Source organism: Hoplias malabaricus, chromosome 1 (genome assembly GCF_029633855.1).
Source record: "Hoplias malabaricus isolate fHopMal1 chromosome 1, fHopMal1.hap1, whole genome shotgun sequence".
Taxonomy (NCBI): domain Eukaryota; kingdom Metazoa; phylum Chordata; class Actinopteri; order Characiformes; family Erythrinidae; genus Hoplias; species Hoplias malabaricus.
In genome coordinates, this window is record NC_089800.1 from 60983322 (window position 1) to 61001318 (window position 17997).

Here is a 17997-nt window from a genome sequence, read left to right on the forward strand (position 1 = left end):
ATATTAGACTCAATTATGATATTTGGCACAACTTTGCACAAGGCCTTCGTCTTAGGAGGCACACAGGAATGTGTGCAACTGCAGAAACACATTTTAACCACAGCCCAATACAAAGAGTTTTTTTTTCAACACAGCATGAGATGTGTGTTAGATCATGTCCTTTCTGAAACCTCTGTTGTTAAGAACAAGGGTGGGACCATAGGAGTGTGCTGCGTCTGAACTCTTAGATTATGCTGAATCTACCTCACAGTCTAAAGAAATTCCATTTCAAAATTAACAGTGCTTTCTCTCCATCGTTTGTTTTATACCTTTATTAAGATTATTATTTTCCACAGCTACCACTGGTACACCATTTACTCACTGTCCACTTTTTAGTAAGAAACATTAATCTTGTCGATCCACCATAAGATGCCAAGTCATACACATTAGCTCACTGAGGGGTTTAAAAATGCCAGCAGTTGCACCACTCCTACCATACAAGCACAATACACACTAACACCACCATAGGCTTATATAGACCCAAAACCATCAACGATCTGGTTTCTTTTCTCATTGCATTTTGTTTGTTTGTGGAGTCTCCTTCAAATTGAGAAACACAAAGAGAGAATGATATCATTTTCAAGTTCTATAGAAATGACTTCATCTTTTACTTAATGCAGGTGAATTTCAAAACAACATTGATTCAAGAAGAGAGCGCTGGGAAAAACTATTTTACTGGTTCTGAAGTTTGATAGGTAAGTAAAACAGACACATTTAAATATCTCTCACACATAAATCTGTACATTTACGTGGATTTTTACAACTGTAATCCTTATATATATATATATATATATATATATATATATATATATATATATATATATATATAAATATATATATATATATATATATATATATATATATATATATATATATATATATATGGCTCATATGTCAGTGACCACACATGCAGATTATTTTGGCAACTACTGATAAGAAACCTGGTGAAAATGACATCTTGGCTTTTTGCTCAGTTCAGTTTTTTCTAGACTCTGCATGTCTTTACAGATAGTGTGGGTCACTGTAAGGTAGGGGCAGTTCTGAGCAGGCATTGGGAGTTACGAGTCATGAAGTGTCCCGGCCAGTTCTTCTGCAGGATCTCCTGGTCCAGCTTATTAAGTCTCTGAGAACACAGTCTCAAATCCTGGACCCGCTCAGATAGGCCATCCAAACACTCCACATCCCATGGCCCGCACACTTGGCAACCTTAAAAAAAACAAGAAACAATCAATCAAAAAAGCAATAAAATTAATAAATACATTATGATCGTGACCCTGAACTGGACAAGCAGTTACAGATAATGAATGAATTAATACATTATGAGAATATTAACCACAATACTTCTAGGACTATGCTAGCCTAAACAAAAGGTTTTAAAAACATCATCCTTCAACCTGATTTTGTTTTAGGAGCTATTTAAGAATAGAACCTTTCAAATGTGAGGAATCTAGTAGTTTGGAGTGAAACTGTTTCCGATCCTTAGAACGGCTCATGAAAAATAAGACACAGACCTTGAAGGTTAAGATGTGTCAAAGGTCGTCTGGCCTCTTTAAGAGCACCGAGGACACTATAGAGGCCCTCTGATGTCACGGCCGGATTGGCTGACAGGTTCAGAGACACCAGAGATGGACAGAGTGGTAGACATCTGGGAAAGTACACAAAACATGTCACAGAAATAAAAAATAAAAAAAAACCACACACTTGCAGTTTACACAAACCACACCAAACTATAAAATTTCTCAAACCAGGTGTTACTGCATAAAGAAGTGGTTTCTTATTTTCCGCAGGACTACATACAAATACACAACTGGTGTTAAAACCTGTTAACTTTCAGTGCTTTTAGTGTGTAGCAAACTCAAATTTAGCTCAAAATTTCCTCATAAACACCTCCAGACATTCTTATTGGATTGTCTGAATATGAAACTCTCTAGTATCAATGACTGTAAGCTGAGATAAATAATAACCATAGAAAACAAGTAAATAAGTAAAACACTGTTTGATGGTAACATTTAAGAGGTCACCTGGCCAGTGAGCGGACGCTCTGATCTGTCAGTCCGTTTGCAGCCAGGCTCAGATGTGTGAGTAAGCACTCACCCTGGAACACACACACATACACAGTCCACGCATTCTTACGGGAAGTTACTTTATATACACTAACGTGTACCTGTACTTCTCAGAACTGTTGACTAACAGAAACAGCATATATAATATCAACTCAGCAGTAGTGGTGCTTTGGCACTGATAAATGATAGATCCTAAGTGCAAATCCATAAACTGGAAATATACAGCAGCCGAACTAGTTAAAATGGCATTTAAGATTAAATTTGCATTACATATCATCTCTGCATGAGCAAAAATCCCAAAAATTCTGCTACTTTTATGGAAAACGCTTTTTTGTTCTCTGAAAGTATTTAAAGACACAAAGTTTAGTTCTGATAGTGAAAATGTACTTCAACTGGCAACAGGCTTGATTTTTTCACTGCTAGTCAGCAAATAAATTACAGAGCAATACATTCACACAACAAAATAAAAATATATTTGCAATTGGATTAAGCATAATAATAGTGCAAATATATTACACTCCATCAGTCAAAGCAGCACTAAGATGATACACTGCAGGGGTCTGCGATGCAGTCCTACTATTTTCTGTAGATAAGGCAACGGACCTAAAGTTTAATGAAGCATAAGAATACATGTAGTTTTACCCTATGCATAGGACTTTACCAGTCACGCAAATGCATCACTGCACCATTTATTTAGCACAGTGGTTTGGTAAGTTATAAAATTAGACACGTACAAGTTGAACCGATTAAGCTCACATACAATGCCTGAATTTACAGTTGATGTGAGTAGTTTGGTGGCGGCCTGACATGATTTAAAAGTTTAAAACCTAAGATAAAATAAGTCATACACATTCTCTAGGTTTGCCATGAAAATGAGTGACAAATCCTCCAGCATATAAATGCTACCAAGCACATGACTGCAGTTTCACACTTCAACTCAAGTGCTTTCCTCTGACTCAAAGTTCTTTCCTTTGATGCATGCAACTTGCAACTAATTATATGTACACAGTGGTCTGACTAGCTATTTCCAAAAACTCAAAAAGCTCATGGCTTTTTTGGAAGATTACTGTTTAAATGGCTGAGCAATATAACACTACACTGGTTAGGTTTCGAATTATGACCAGAATTGCTGATCTTGTCTTTTAACATTTATCACAAAGACCCAGACTTCTCAAAGAACCGAAAGTGCATAAGCTAGCTCTCACTCTTTGTGTAAATCCTTATGTATTTTACAGACAGATAAGAACATAAAAAATATCCTTAAGATACAATATCCTTGAGATACAATATTTAAATACAGACAATTCCTGTCATTTGAAATACACAGCTCCTACACAACAAATGCATTCAAATACATTTTTATACCACGACTAAAGTTTATTTCTCCTTATTTTTTAAAATATCTATTTGTACACATTAAAATACTAAATGACACTTGGCAAGTTTAAGATATTAGTGTAAATAATAAGGCTCTGTGTACCTGTGTGAGGAGTTTGGTTAGGAGCTCCAGAGCAGGCTGTTCAGTGGGGCCTTTACACACTGCATTAAGCTCAAGGTGTGTAAGGCACTGTAGAGGCAATGTCTTCAACACCAGCTCAAACCCTGTTGACCCCAGAGAATTTTGGGACAGGCACACCGATCTCAGGTGCCCTGTACCTGTATTAAGAGTAAAATGATTAGAACAATAAAACGATAAAAGAAATACCTCCATAAAAACAAAACAGAATATGAAGGCTCTGTGAGAATAACAAAAGAAGAGGTTCACAGTTCAATACAGCCTTCAATACAGTCTTTTTGTTTTAACAGATTGACAATAAACTATAAAAAAAGGACAAGAATGGATGGACATCCTTTAGAACTGAACAGGGCATTGGTTGGTAGTTAAGAGTATAGTACTTAAGTTAAATAATCTTCTCAGCTAAAAAGTTGCATACACCCCTCTTTTGTAAAGTCATGTTTGATACTCCTATATAAAAGTTTTAAACCAGTCTCTATATACTTTCAGATCTGAGCAGAACGCTAACATTACCACATTCCAGAAAGACAACTCTTGGGTGTCTGAATGTGACAGGACCAACAGAAATGATGGAACACTGGGACAGTTTGACTGACCAGAAAGATTAGCAAACATCAATCCTAATTCCCAATTTAGAACAGCATGAGAAATGTACAAACTCTGGCTAAAATGTGCACCCTGTTCATGGAAATGTGAGCAAAACTGAATGATTTCAGGAGTCTGGTGCTTTTCTTACCTGAGCTGATTAGTACTTATTAAAGTAAGGGTACATGAAGTCAAAAAATAAATTATTATTTTTTTTTTTAGGTAACTGATGAAATATTTACCAGTAAAAGCACTTGCTAACAGCAGGCGGTGTTGCTGCAGGAAGCGGGCTGTAATGTCACAGGCCTGCAGTGATAGATTGGCCAGTACAGGGCAGCCAGAGAGCAGACAGGCCAAAGATTGAGACCAACCATCTCCAAGAGGATTCATACTCAAATTCAAATCCTCAAGACACTGAAAGTTGGAGACAGAGATATAGAGGCATGTCAGAGAAAATATAGTGACATCTATACATATTCATGTGAGAAACCTGTTGCTTTCCAACTATTATCAAGGTCATCAATAATCTCCCTGAAGAATGCCCACTGGTTTATTCAATGACAAAAAAGTGTACCAGTAATCACTGGGTTAAAAATTGTTTTACAAATGAGTTAAAAATCAGGTTAAGATGATTGTGAAGGTTGGTAATGCTCAACATGGTGCTTATTCACAGGGAAATCCTACCATTCAAAAAGAGTGTCAGCTTACTACTAGGTTTGGCCATATGTTCATGTTTAATAATCAGAATGGGTGGAAAATGTGTTATCTAACAAACTCCTAAACTGTTTTGTTAGATCTTACCATTGTTTTTAAATTATGCTTTTAAACTGTTACTGTGTTTATTTTAGGTTTATAGACTTTTCACCATTTAAAAGTGATTTGCCTTGTCTTGAGCGGAAATAAATACTCTGGGGTGTCACCACGATAGCCACAGTGTGGACAAACTTTCCAAAGAGGACTCATATAGAAAGGTGGCAAGACAATAGAGTAATATATTTTGCCATTCTTGTGTCCATGTCTATAACAAAAATCTCAGGAACAAAGGTATTATTCAGTGGTGGTTTTTAGAAGTATGCAAGTGATATGCAATGAAGAGGACAGTGACTTATCCAAACAAGGTAATAAATGTTTGGCTTCCTATAATTAAAGGTGTACAGAAGCAAGACATATAGCAGAGCAGAGATCATATTAAAAACCACAAAACCATAAATATCTCTAAAGTCTCAGTTTCAAACAGTGGTGATATGCAAACCAGTGTCTGCATTACATCAAAGAGAATGCATACCACATGAAAGATAAAAAGAAAGATAACAGGTTGTTTAAAATTTAAGGTTGTTTAAAATTTAAAACACAAACATGTCAAAGGGTTGCCAGTTCTATTATTAATCTTTGTGTGTTTTGATATAATGAATTTTGATTGTCACCTAATGCTAGTATTAAAGCATGCAAAATGAAGACAAAAGCCCCCAGGGAGGCACACTTTCTCACATAAACTCTTACAATCACCCACACAACATAGCACATCTGTTTTCACATAGTATGTGGTATGTGTTCGAGGCTGTAAGTGTTAATGAAGCCCCACATGTGTGAATGTGAAAACTGCACGTCCCACTTTTGAATACGAGTTGTCACAACTATCATGAGTACAACTTTTTTTCTGACGGCAGCTGTCAGACCCCCTATGCCAAGGCTATGAAGTAACGCCCTCTAGGGTCACAGAACTGGACTGTCACAGAATTTGGTGTATTGGTGGTCTTGAGTCTGGTTTTGTATGATTATTTTGTTAACATAATTGTAGGAACTAGATCATTTCTATAGTGTCTCCAAATTGGTGCTTTGCCCCGCTGCTACTTTGCTGTATATGTCAGCCCAGTGTGGCCGCTATCTCTGCTGTACTACTGACCGAGTGGGTCTGCCTTTCCCGCTGCTACTCTGTGCGCCGGCCCATTGAGGCTGTTCTCTCCACTGATACTCCATTGAGCATGCCGATCGAGTGTTGTTGCTATCTCTGCTATACTCAAACTTAATCCATTCATGCTCGTTTACGTCTTTTACACCCTCTCCATAGCTTTCTGAGTATCTGGATAGCTAGTTTGCTCACTAATGGCTCCTAAGCTTTAGCTCACCAGTCTCTTTGACTCAGACGAGCGTGGCTATGGTAGTCTTGTGATTGGTCTGAGTAATTCTGACATAAGCATTACCCACTTTTAGGACTGCCCATTCTACTTCAAGAGGAGAGCTGGTCATTTTTAAAAGGGGAGATTTATCATATATATTTTTTTATTTAAACTTTGCTGAAATGTTTTACATACCACCCAAGTGTAGCATTATAAAAAATAACTAAATTAAATTAAATTAAATTGAATAAATAAAATCTAAATTTCAAAATGGGTTTCCAGGGGCTTTAATTTGTTAACATAAAAAGAGAATTTAAAACTAAGTAGGCTGTGTAAGGACCAGTTAACTAAATAAATGTGGCTACAAATTCTCAGGAGACACATTTAATTTTATTGTTTGCATAGAGATGATTGAAAGTTATGAGTTGTTTGAAAAGTGGAGAAAAAAAAAAAACCCAACACACCCATCTTGAGCAAAATTTGAACCAAACCAAATCAGGTCACAGTGGAAAAATTACTGGCAGCACTTTCAGACAAATAAAATTAATAAATTTAAAAAATGTAAATTTTAAATAAAAATAAAAAAGAAGAATATCAAATACCGGAAATGTAAGATCACTCCTTCCCTCCAAGGTTTTAACAGCCTTTTTAAGGCCTTCTCCTGTGATCTGATTGGCTGAAATGTCAAGAAGTCGTAGGCGGGGCATAGTGATTACTGCAGAGATGAGCTCAGGCAGGAGCTCGTCATGTAGACGGTTGGCAGAAAGACGAAGCTCGGTCAGACTGTCTTGTAGTTTGAGAGCACGCAGAAGAGGAGCCAGACACACAGGTGACAGACTTAGCCCACAGAGAGTCAGACATGGAGAGCCATCCAGCACCTCACACAGTCGCAAAACACGCCGGTTCTCCTCTGCACCACACAGACACACTTTTTGTTAGATATATTCAAATACAGAGACCAAGACAATCAGGGCTAAAATTAATCCACAGCTAAAGTGCCCTTTGAGCAAGCATCCTACTGCTGAGGAGCCTGCTGCTCCAGCTGTCCACTGCACCCAGTGTGTTTGACGGATTGCTCACTGGTGTGTGTAACTAGATTTATAAAAAGGTGAGGATTTTTCTGCATGTTCACAATGCTCCAGAGACCTGTAGCAGCATGCTTCACACCAGCTGACCTTGCACGCTCGGTCATGGAAACTCATGCCATAAAGCTTTTTTTGCAGACTTTATTTCCAGAGGAGGTCTGGAACTTTGCATAAATGCTACTAATGCTTTCATTCCAGATATGAGCACTAATGAGATGCTGTGTATTGCACATACTACGTTTTTGTTCTTCCTAGGTACAAGCACTGGCCCTTATTCTGGCAGCATCTGAGCTTAGGGGGTGTTTGGACTCTAACCTATTGTACTATCTAGGATACATTCTGTATGAATACTAAGCACTTTTGTGAGTCGCTCTGGATAAAACAGTGGGACTGAAGGAAACGATCAAAGTTTCAGTCTGGATCCACTGATGAGATGTGTCCCAAAATGACACAGTCCATATAGTTTATGTTACATAAGTGTTTGTGGCAAGTCATCTACAAAAAATGAAAGAAACTAAAACTCACCCACTGCTAGACTTGAACAGGCTTTCTTATAGCGCTCAGGAAGAGGCGGGAGATCCCAGGAGCTCACCTCTGCTAGAACCTACATTCAGATCGTTCACACAACCATTAATACACAAACGTATTTCCTTAGTGCATCTACCCATCAGAACAAATTACATTTCTAATAGCTTTTCATGAACATAGTGCTCATTTATGCAAGATAAATATATAGTAAAATGCAGATACTAATAAGAATAAGCATCTGTGTTTGAACCTCTTCGTTGGTATGCAGCACAGACAGAAGCAAGTCAGTAGGTGAGATGAGAGCACCCTCTTTCTGGAGAGAGAGCCGTGGCAGGAGCCCACATGTCTGATAATAACGCTGAGCAGCCTGCTCACAGAGCCACGACACAGTGCAGGTGTCAGCCTCACTAGAAACAAATTATATGCATAAGAATTACATATATTGCACATACATAAATACAAATTTCCACAGAGTTCACATAACGTCCAGCCACTTTCAGCTAGTACTTTAGGAAAGACATCCCTTGATAAATTTCTGATATAGTCAGGTACACCTCTTGTATAGGCAGACCTCTCACAGTCATTCGATATTGTTCGACAAAGTCTGACATTTTAATGGGTAACAATGATTTGTTTAATACGTGGGACTTTTGTTCGTTTCTACATGCAACTATTAAACAAAAGCTTAAAGTGGACACCTTAACTAAAGCCAAGCACATTGTTTTTGTTGCAACACTAATGATGTTCCTCATGAGTTGTGTATTCTGCATTTGTTTTCCCAAATATTCTCCTATAGCATATTCCTATGCTTTTCAGGCAGTTATTTGTGATTGAACCGTGACCCAATTGCTGCTACAGTATACATATTTGCACATGTATGATTGATGTAGATTAATGTTCTAAATAAAATGCAAATACAAAGCAGGCACCTAGTAAAGAAACACAAATATATAAATATAAAAAATGGCCATTCCCACCTGTGTGGTACAGGAATCAGGAAGACATTCTTCTGAACTCTGACCCTCATCCTAATTGGTGCAGGCATGACAGGTGCTGAGGTTTGAGGAGCAGCTTGTGGCTATAACAAATAAAAAAAAAACAAATTCAACAACCCATTATTCAGTAACTAAGAGTATATAGTAAACACATTCATCCCATTTCGGATAACGTGATTAAATAACTGTTGCCTGTGTGCTGTAAACTTGAGGGCGAACAGGCTGAGCAGGGTCATCTTCAGAGGTGATGATGGGGCTTGGTGACCGGCTGACCTCTCTCCTACCCAGCATCTCTATGCCAGGCAGCTGATTCATCTTAACTTGCCGTGCCTTATTACTCTTCTTCAAAGAGAGACCCCTGCTGGAGGAGGACTGACCTGTAGAGTAAGATGTGATGAAAAATAAACAAACGGGGGCCTCCATTATCAGTCACATTTAAGATGCTGCGTGTTTGGGAAATGACATGAAATTAAATGACATAACTGTTCATGATCCAATCTAGCTTTGAAACTAATTTTTTTTCCAGTCAGAACAGCACAATCAAGAGAAACTGGTTGATATTTATTTAATTTTTTTTTCCTCTATGCTGAGAACTGAGGAAAATTCACTCACCATCACACACACACTTGTAGTGACAAGCTGAGCTAACAGGGTTGCTTGTTAAGCTAACTGAACTTAAATTCCCCAACATGTATTTAAACACACCATAGAACCGTAAAAGGGTGGAGCCATGCAAATATAGTGGCATTAAAACTGTATGCCACAGAGTTAAACTTTGGTGATTAATCATTGGTTCATGTGTGTACTGAAACATGGGAGGGTGATCCGTATGGATCTCAGATTAGCAGCGATCCGTTACACCACTAATATCAACATTCCTAAAAAAATGTTATGATATACATTAACATGGGCCATGCTCAGAAAAGCTTGTAAAGTAATAGGACATAATTGTGTTATAACATTCATAACATGTTATGAACCTTCATATTGGTAAATTATTCCAGCCCTATAAACATTTAATTATACTCTTAATTTGAAGAATTTTTTTTTATAACATCTTTAGGTGACCCACCTCTAGCAGAGAGCTCTGATGTTCCAGACACACGAATCTGACTTCTAGAAGACCCTGTACTGTCTTGTCTGTCCTGGTCACAGACAATTTTCCTTTTCTTTTTAGGCTGAGCACTCCCCAAATCATTCTCCAGCCAATCATCATCTATATATTCATCTTCAGGCACCAGAGCTGAAAAATGATCGACCGATATAGCTGGTGTACTACTGAATGCTGGCTCAGATAAGCTTTGAGAAAGAAGACGAGACTTTGCACTGCCCAGGTTCTGCATAACCCTCTGGTACTCCTCTCTGCCAGAGACTGACACAGATGGCAACACTGGATCTATGCCCCCTTGCAGAGTCTGTGGGTCATTCTGACTGGGACAAACTTCTTTTGGGGCTGGAGGGATTTCTGGGAAACGACGTCTGGGACGCACAGGACGCAGTGGGCTGATGGAAGAGTCAGAATGATCAGAGTCAATGCTCTCCTAGGGGAATAAAACAAAAGAGTTGGGGTGGAATTCCAAAAGCCTATTAAAATCAGCACAGCTGCAAACAAACCTCACAGAGATCCTAAAAACTTTTTAAATTAGTGGCTTCTGAAACAACATTATTATTAGTGAATGAGCATGCACAAGGTCTGGTCTTACCCCAAACAGAACATTCTCTTCAGTGCCTCTGGTTTGGTGACGAGGTCCAGTGGATCGTCTGGCTCTAGGTGGAGTACTGGCTTCTGGTGGGATCCATGTACCAGGCAGGGCATGCTGTGAAGTGAAGTGGGTTTTATCCTGCTGCAGTAGTGGCTCTGAGTACTCAGCATCAAAAAGCTGACTGTCTTGCAGCACAGGTCCCGGTGACACAAGAGAAGCTGCGACTGAAATGAAAAGTATTTAAAATATATTAACGTTAATTAAAATAATATAAAAGAGCACATTACTGACAGCTACTTTGGCCCTTCTTTAATCGAGGTGTTCCCAACCTTAATTGTGAGGATTCAATGCTCCACACATTTAAGCATTCTGCTTACTCTCTTCTTCCACATCAGACTTAGCTCAGAAGGGGCTTGCAAATGGGTTCAATTAAATCAAGAGTGCTAAACTAGGAAAAGCACAAAATCAGGTAAAACTATCTATAAATCTCAGCTCTAATCAATAAAACAGCCTGTGATTTCTGCCCATTCTTACCTCCACCTGTCACTACTGTCTTTAGGAATTTCTCAGTTTCTTCACACTCTTGCACCGTATATTTGTCCAGTTCCCGAATGTAGGTCTTCTTCCACTGTCGCAAGCTGTCTAACGGTGTTTCCCCCTGAAGGAAGGAAACCACATTTTTCCTAAGCACTCAATGACCATAAGCTTTTTATAACACCAAAGGCACTTTAACCACATTGATGAATGCACACTGACAATACTGCAATGTTTATACAAGCATGCAGAGACAACTGACACATATTGTTTCTCTTAAGGTAGAAAACGTGCATCTGTGCAAGACCTTGTTATTGCGGGCATTGACTGAAGCGCCCTTCTGCACCAGCAGCCGTGCCACCTGGAAGTTACCACAGACGAGGGCATCGTGCAGGGGTGTCACACCCTCACACTGTGCACCTCCAGGGTCATTAACATTAGCGCCCTTGTCCAGCAGCAATGCTACAATCTCTAACAGGGAAATATACACAAAGCAGGTTAACTGTGCAGATCCATCTAATCAATCACTCAATTTTCTTTCTAAAGCAAAATTATAGTGTCTATGCAGTTAAATGTCAGATTAAAAATGTGCACTAAAATAATTAAAGATGATACATTAGAAAATTAAAAGATAACATAAGATTTCCAAAATAGAAGCAGAAATACACTGGTCCTCAGACTACAAAATAAATAAAAGATAAATAAATAAAATACCAATTCACACCATAAACACAATTTATACATGAACACAAATCAAATTGAAATGAACTGAGTAAGGTGTGACCTAGATTTACCTAGATGTCCATGATTGGATGCCTCATGGAGTGGAGTCCAGCCACAGTTATCTCTGGGGTTGAGGGGATGTCCCTGTGACAGAAAGAAAAACGTTTCAGCCCCCATTACTCAGATGTGGATCTTTTGAACTGAAGTAATGAGCTCAGCTCACCTGCTCTACCAGGTACTGGACCTGCTTTAGGTTTCCCTCAATACATGCTCGATGGAGCACAGTCTCACCCTTCTCATTCCGCCTGTTCCACTAAAAGAGATCATGCAAGAGAAGGAGAGGGGAAAGGGAGGGAGAGGTTTAATATAATATTAATAATAAGGATGAAAAAACTTTTCAACTTAAAAAGTAGTCAAATAATACAGAATGAAGAATTTACTTTAATAAATGGATATAAAAGGATGGAATTAAACAGAAGTTTCTCTCTTACCCGCCCTGTTTTTCTTCTGCCTGTCACAAGCTTATCATAGCCCTCCAGGTCCTCATCTACTCAACAGAATCCATTCAGCACATTAGTAAGCAACTTTTCCAACTTTCATTACATTTAAGGCCAAATACTAAATACTGAGTCCTCTGTTTTTTGGGTGTTTTTTTTTTTTTTTTTTTTACCAGAATCTGAGAGCTGAATATCACTATCCAGGGGTTCACTGTTCTGTGGCACTTCTTCCTCCTCATCTTCCTCGCTGTCCTCCAGGCCATAGTTCTCTGCTTCACGCAGCTCCTGAAGACGAGCCTCTGTGACGTCAACATCTGCTGAATTAAACCGCTTCTGCACCAGCAGCCACGCCTTCAGAACTCGCCTCTGTAATGCAGGACAAACAACATCCAAAGAGAAGGACAGGAATTATCCTGACTGACTGAGAGGTTTCAATTCTGCAGTCTGCAATTGTCATGAAATCATAGATTAGGATAAAATTATATAGAGAAATGTATGAGCTGTGTTGTAATATATAAATGGTATATTGGCATGCAGTACTGAGCACAAGATTACATCCAGTGGAGTAAAATATTTTAGGAATTAAAAACTGTCTTCCCAGCAGGGCTGGGGCTAAATGAGCACTACACTCTTTGGAATACGCAGGAATGACTAACCTGTAATTTGTTTTGAGATGCTCTCTCAGCACAACACAGGGCAGCAGTGTAACTACTTTCCACTTCCTCCAGGCTTTTGCCCCATTCCTCCTGACATCCTGCAATGTTCAGCCATGTTTCACACTCCTGAGACACACACAAAATATATAAAAAGTTTAATAGCAACATCGCAGACAAGGTACATATTTTGCGCATTGGGCCGCCAAACAATACACTTGCATGATGTTTTGAGAGCTAGCATTTCCCTGAAAGAAAAATGAATAAGCACTAACAAAACATCTCTTTTCCAGGCATCAAAACATCATGCATATTTTTAATTTAGTGATATTACTATTAAATTAGTAATATGTTCCTCTTTCCCAGGCATCAGCACTGACTGGAGTGCTATCGCACCTATATTCATTTATCTGTTGGGTTCAGCCTAGAATCCTAAAAGAAGTTGACACGGAACTTCCGCAAATCATTCTGTATAAGAGCAGCTGTTAAATTAACACATTTAATGTAAATGTAAATTTAAGTTACTCTAAAGCGTCATTTAAATTGCTGTATCATATCAAATGTAAATGGTCATTAGAATCATCATAGCACCAGGGATTCCGAATAAATCTTGTGTACATGAATTGCTGCACTTATCAATTTAAGGGACAAAGCTCTGTGTGTGTGTGGTGCTGTATTATACCTCTTTGGCATTGCCTTGCCTAAGCTCCAGTTCTTGTCTGTAGTGTTCTATAGCTTTGTGGTACTGCCGCAGGTCTGAGTATGTGGCTGCCAGGGAAACGTGAATGACAGCCAGCTCTCGGGATGACTTCCCTAAAGCCTTAGCACACGACAGCTAAATATAGACACAAAAAAACTGTCAGGAACAAACATTCAGGAAATATATATACTTTTAAATATTAGATTTGTGCACATAAATCAAAATGTCTCCCGATACTCTGAGCTAGGGGTAATTTATTATAAATTAGAGAAATTAGGTCCAATTAGAGAAAGCTTTCTCAAGCCAAGGTCCAGAACATAATGCATAACCTGTATTATGATCAGTGCCACATCCTGCATATTGAAGTAGCTTTGTAGTTATAGGAACATTTTATAACTACAAAGAAAAGTTTCTGGTGTAGTACCAAAAGAGCTTTTATCACATCCTGTATGCTATTTTTATTGGCCCCTGGACAGCTGTGTCTGGAACCCTGTCCCGTTTGTGTGTCATTCATTCAAGCCACAGCATAATACACAGCTCTGACTGAGAAGCGTCAGGTGTGATATGCAAAATCACATGCGATTAATCTGTACATTTTCTGTAGAGCTAAACCTAAACTGCAATGACTAGAAGAGCCACACCACTTAAAACAAACACTCTATTCAAATTCTAATTCAAATTAAACCATTATAATAATTTATCAGTTACAAGTCTGGAGAGGACAGCATCTTGGTCCAGACTTAGGCTGCCTATTCGTGACCCCTGCTTTATGCCACAACTTTTGTGTAAATGCTCTTAACATTTATGTATATATAGCAGGTACTTACCTGGGTGTGGTAAGCATCCAGAGCTTTGGTATAGGACCCCACTTTGCAGTACAGATCACCCAGTTCCTCTGCAACGCCCAAGGCCTCCTGAGAGACCATATTACTTAGAGATGACATGGCCTCCTCCAGCCCATACCCACGGATTGCTATGGAAACCACATAATTATTAAACAGTAAATTATATATTTCAGCAATGATTAGGAAAAGAGAGAGAAAAAAAGCCAAACATAATCATGATCATGCCCTTCCTCCCACCATATTTTAATTCCCTTTTCACTGCCTCCCTCTCCACAGGCTGTTGGGACCCTAGATGGAAAGATTTCTTCAAAGAGCGCCGGGCAGCATGAAAGTCCCCCAGATTCAGTAGAACCTAGAGAAAAAGATAACAGCGTGCTTGAGTATAGTCTCAGGGATGCCCTGTCAAAAACAACAACTTTCTTCATGTCTCAGCAAATCTAAGATAGTACTTAAGCTGATTATCAAGTCCTCCATGAGCTGGATTACCAGAGTTGAAACAGAAAACAGGACTCTGTTAGAAAGTTGATCCCAAGGACCAGATTTAAGAACTGCAGCCTTACAACACAGCGATCTCTGGTACCTTGCCAATGTTGTAGAAGCAGTCGCTTTCGCTGAATTTGTCACTCATCTTGCGAGCACACTCTTTACTTTTCTCAAAACACCGAATGGCAAGGGAATGTTGCCCATTTCGGAAATGGATAGTGCCCAGGTTGAAATTGGCACGGTAGAGATCCTCTGGAAAATTGTTCTTCCTAAGAAAAATGAACACAGTTAGGCATAGTGCATGAAAAAAATTCCATCTGTCCATCTAAAGAATTATGTACTCAGTGTAGAGTGGTATAGGGTCCAAGCAGGAGTGTCTCACTCTGCGATGTAGATGCTCTGGCGGATAAAATCACTGCAGCGCTGTGGATCTTTCAGGCCATCACACACAAAGCCTAGGTTCAACAGCAGACGTGCTTTCATTTCACTCCTCTCTCGCACCGAAACTGTCCCTACAGCACAGATATAAGACACAAGCATAAACTACTAATATACTAACAAATCACTGAACTGAAATTAAAGACATAGCATAGTCAGTTATAACACATTACTCTCTACATTTTTAAAAGAAGCATCTAGGCATCTGTTTCTAAACATATTGATAGATATTCAAATATAAGCAAGATTTCAAATGACAATGAATTACCAAATGATTGGGTTTTTGTTTTTGTGTTGATTGCATGTAACTTTTCCCAAGTAAGCAGAACAAAGCAATAAAATCGTCTGTTGTTAATCACAAGTTGTTGATACCTCCCATGTAGCAACATATGTTACAGCACCAATCAAAAGTGAGTTTTGTTGTTTTTGTAACATGACATGCCAATAAATTATTTAAAATAGCATGTGGGACCTAGCTGCAGCTCAATTCTGTCTTCTTACTATTAACCAAACTCAAAGTCCTGTCCTTAAGGTCTGCTCTGTTCACTACTCTATTGCCATTCCTCTATTCACTTCCTTCTCCAGAATCGAGCAGGAGATGAGAACGGACCTTCCAGGCGTTGGTCCACTATAGCCAAACTCTTCTTGAAAGCATCCTCTGCCTGTTTCAGACTGTTCAGAGACTGATCAGAGTCATGAAGGAAGAGGTATGTTCTGCCAATGGTGGCCAGAGCTCTCTGTTCCTCTGCTGCATCATTGACTGAGCGAGCCAGGTCCAAATGTCGTCTCTGATGCTGTAAAATAGACCAGTAATACTGTCACCATCAACATCATTGTACTTTTCAAAATCTGTGTATATCACAGAGGTTGGAAAAGCAGCCTAAGACCATTCTCATGTAAACATACAATTACTTTGGTAAAATAACAACACATTGTCATTTTAAAAGACACAGAAAATATCCAGTTCTAAGGGTGAAGGTAGGCAGGTCTTTTGCTAATGTTACAAATGTTTAAATAAACTCAGGCTGTTTAGTCGAGTGGGTCAATAATAAAACATCATTTCGCAAAACCACGAGAAGTGGAGGGCTGAAATGGGCGGGACAACTGTCAAACAACAACACACGTTGTAAAATATTTTAGCGTTTCATGGCCTAAACCGTTCAATCAAAAGTAACTTGAAAGCTCATGTTGTAGTCACGGCCTCTGAACTCTAAGAAGTAATATTAGGTTCCGACGAGGTCTTGAAGGCAGTATTAGAATTTTTACCTTCAAAGCAGCTTCAATATTTCCAAGTTCGGCGTAGCATTCTCCAATCTTCCGATTGGCCACAGCGCAACCAATCACGTCGTGTAAAGCCTCTGATAGGGCCAACTCCCGCCGGTGCTCCTCTATAGCAGCCAGGTAATCGCCTAGAAACAACGGGAAATGAGGCTCGATCTTGAACAGCTCCAACACTACGCAATGCGCTATGTATGTCGTGAAATAATAATGGCTTCTGCAACCAAACAGTGCATTGTGAGCCTAAAGGAAATAAGTTGTATTTATATATAGATTCCCTCTATAGCATTTAATACAGGCTTTTGTATACTGTCACGAATCATTTAGTCAAAATCCACATAGCGCACTATGTAGGCAGCAAGAAGCCATTTGAGATTCTTCCCAAAACAGATCATTGTAAGAATCATATTCTCGAGTTCGAATCTTTACCATTTTTAGCCAAGAGCTCTCCGAGCTGGTTGCAGATACTAGCCTCTTCCTTCAGATTACTGCTGCTTTGGGCTTTGCTTTTGGCTTTCTGGAGTTCTGAGAAAAAAACACGGAGTTTGAACAAACTGTTGTGACAGTGATAAAGGTAGTCGGATCTAAGAGAGCTGTTCTAGTTATTTAATTATTTTAGAACAGACAAGAAGATAAAATATGTACAAATCATGGCAATCGTTAGCCACATTTCTTAATGCAAAGCACTAACTCTGTCGGACCTAAAGTAACAACGTTACTTACGTCTGATCTCTTTCGTGGCGCTCATTGTCCCAGCGGCGCAGTGCCTGTTGGCTAGTAACTTAGCTGAATAGACAAACTAGCCAATCAGAGAAAATACATGCAAAAAGAATAACATGTCAGAGAAACCCCAACCCCCCCATGCTCCCGATCAATAATTTACACCACCTCTAACTGTGATCCATCGTTTCTAAATGAAACTATAACTCAACGCGCTATAACTCCGCTTAGCTCGCTACATATTAGCTCTGTTCGCGGTACCGCGCCAACAGCGCTGCTGCTCGCTCATTGGCTGCTGGAGCGGAGCGACGCGACACAACACAACCGTCTCTCCCACTGAGGCCAAACCCCAGACGCTCCACGTCAGTGAGGTCAAAGTTAAGTCTTATATTTTAATTTAAAGAGCTTGTGGTGCCTTTGGTACGACGGAGTTTTAGGGCTACGACACTGAAAAACAAGTCACAACCACAGTGTAACTGAGGAATGCAGTGTATT

At 39.2% G+C, this 17997-nt stretch overlaps 1 protein-coding gene across 1 annotated transcript; it reads right to left on the bottom strand.

The window, feature by feature from the left end:
- Nucleotides 1-927: 927 nt before the first annotated feature.
- tonsl (tonsoku-like, DNA repair protein) lies at nt 928-17827 on the bottom strand. The gene is made up of 28 exons (XM_066669684.1): nt 17506-17827; nt 17212-17307; nt 16771-16913; nt 16115-16298; nt 15449-15578; nt 15164-15335; nt 14821-14935; nt 14566-14711; nt 13721-13873; nt 13042-13167; nt 12559-12751; nt 12380-12435; nt 12112-12201; nt 11960-12032; nt 11473-11636; nt 11166-11289; nt 10632-10855; nt 10001-10469; nt 9121-9305; nt 8911-9011; nt 8184-8340; nt 7931-8009; nt 6923-7230; nt 4446-4617; nt 3583-3758; nt 2061-2134; nt 1551-1684; nt 928-1245 (listed from the first exon to the last, which is right to left on the bottom strand). Exons 1-28 carry the CDS (start codon nt 17528-17530, stop codon nt 1058-1060), a joined length of 4257 nt encoding a protein of 1418 aa, XP_066525781.1. The 5' UTR covers nt 17531-17827; the 3' UTR covers nt 928-1057.
- Between the last annotated feature and the right edge of the window lie 170 nt (nt 17828-17997).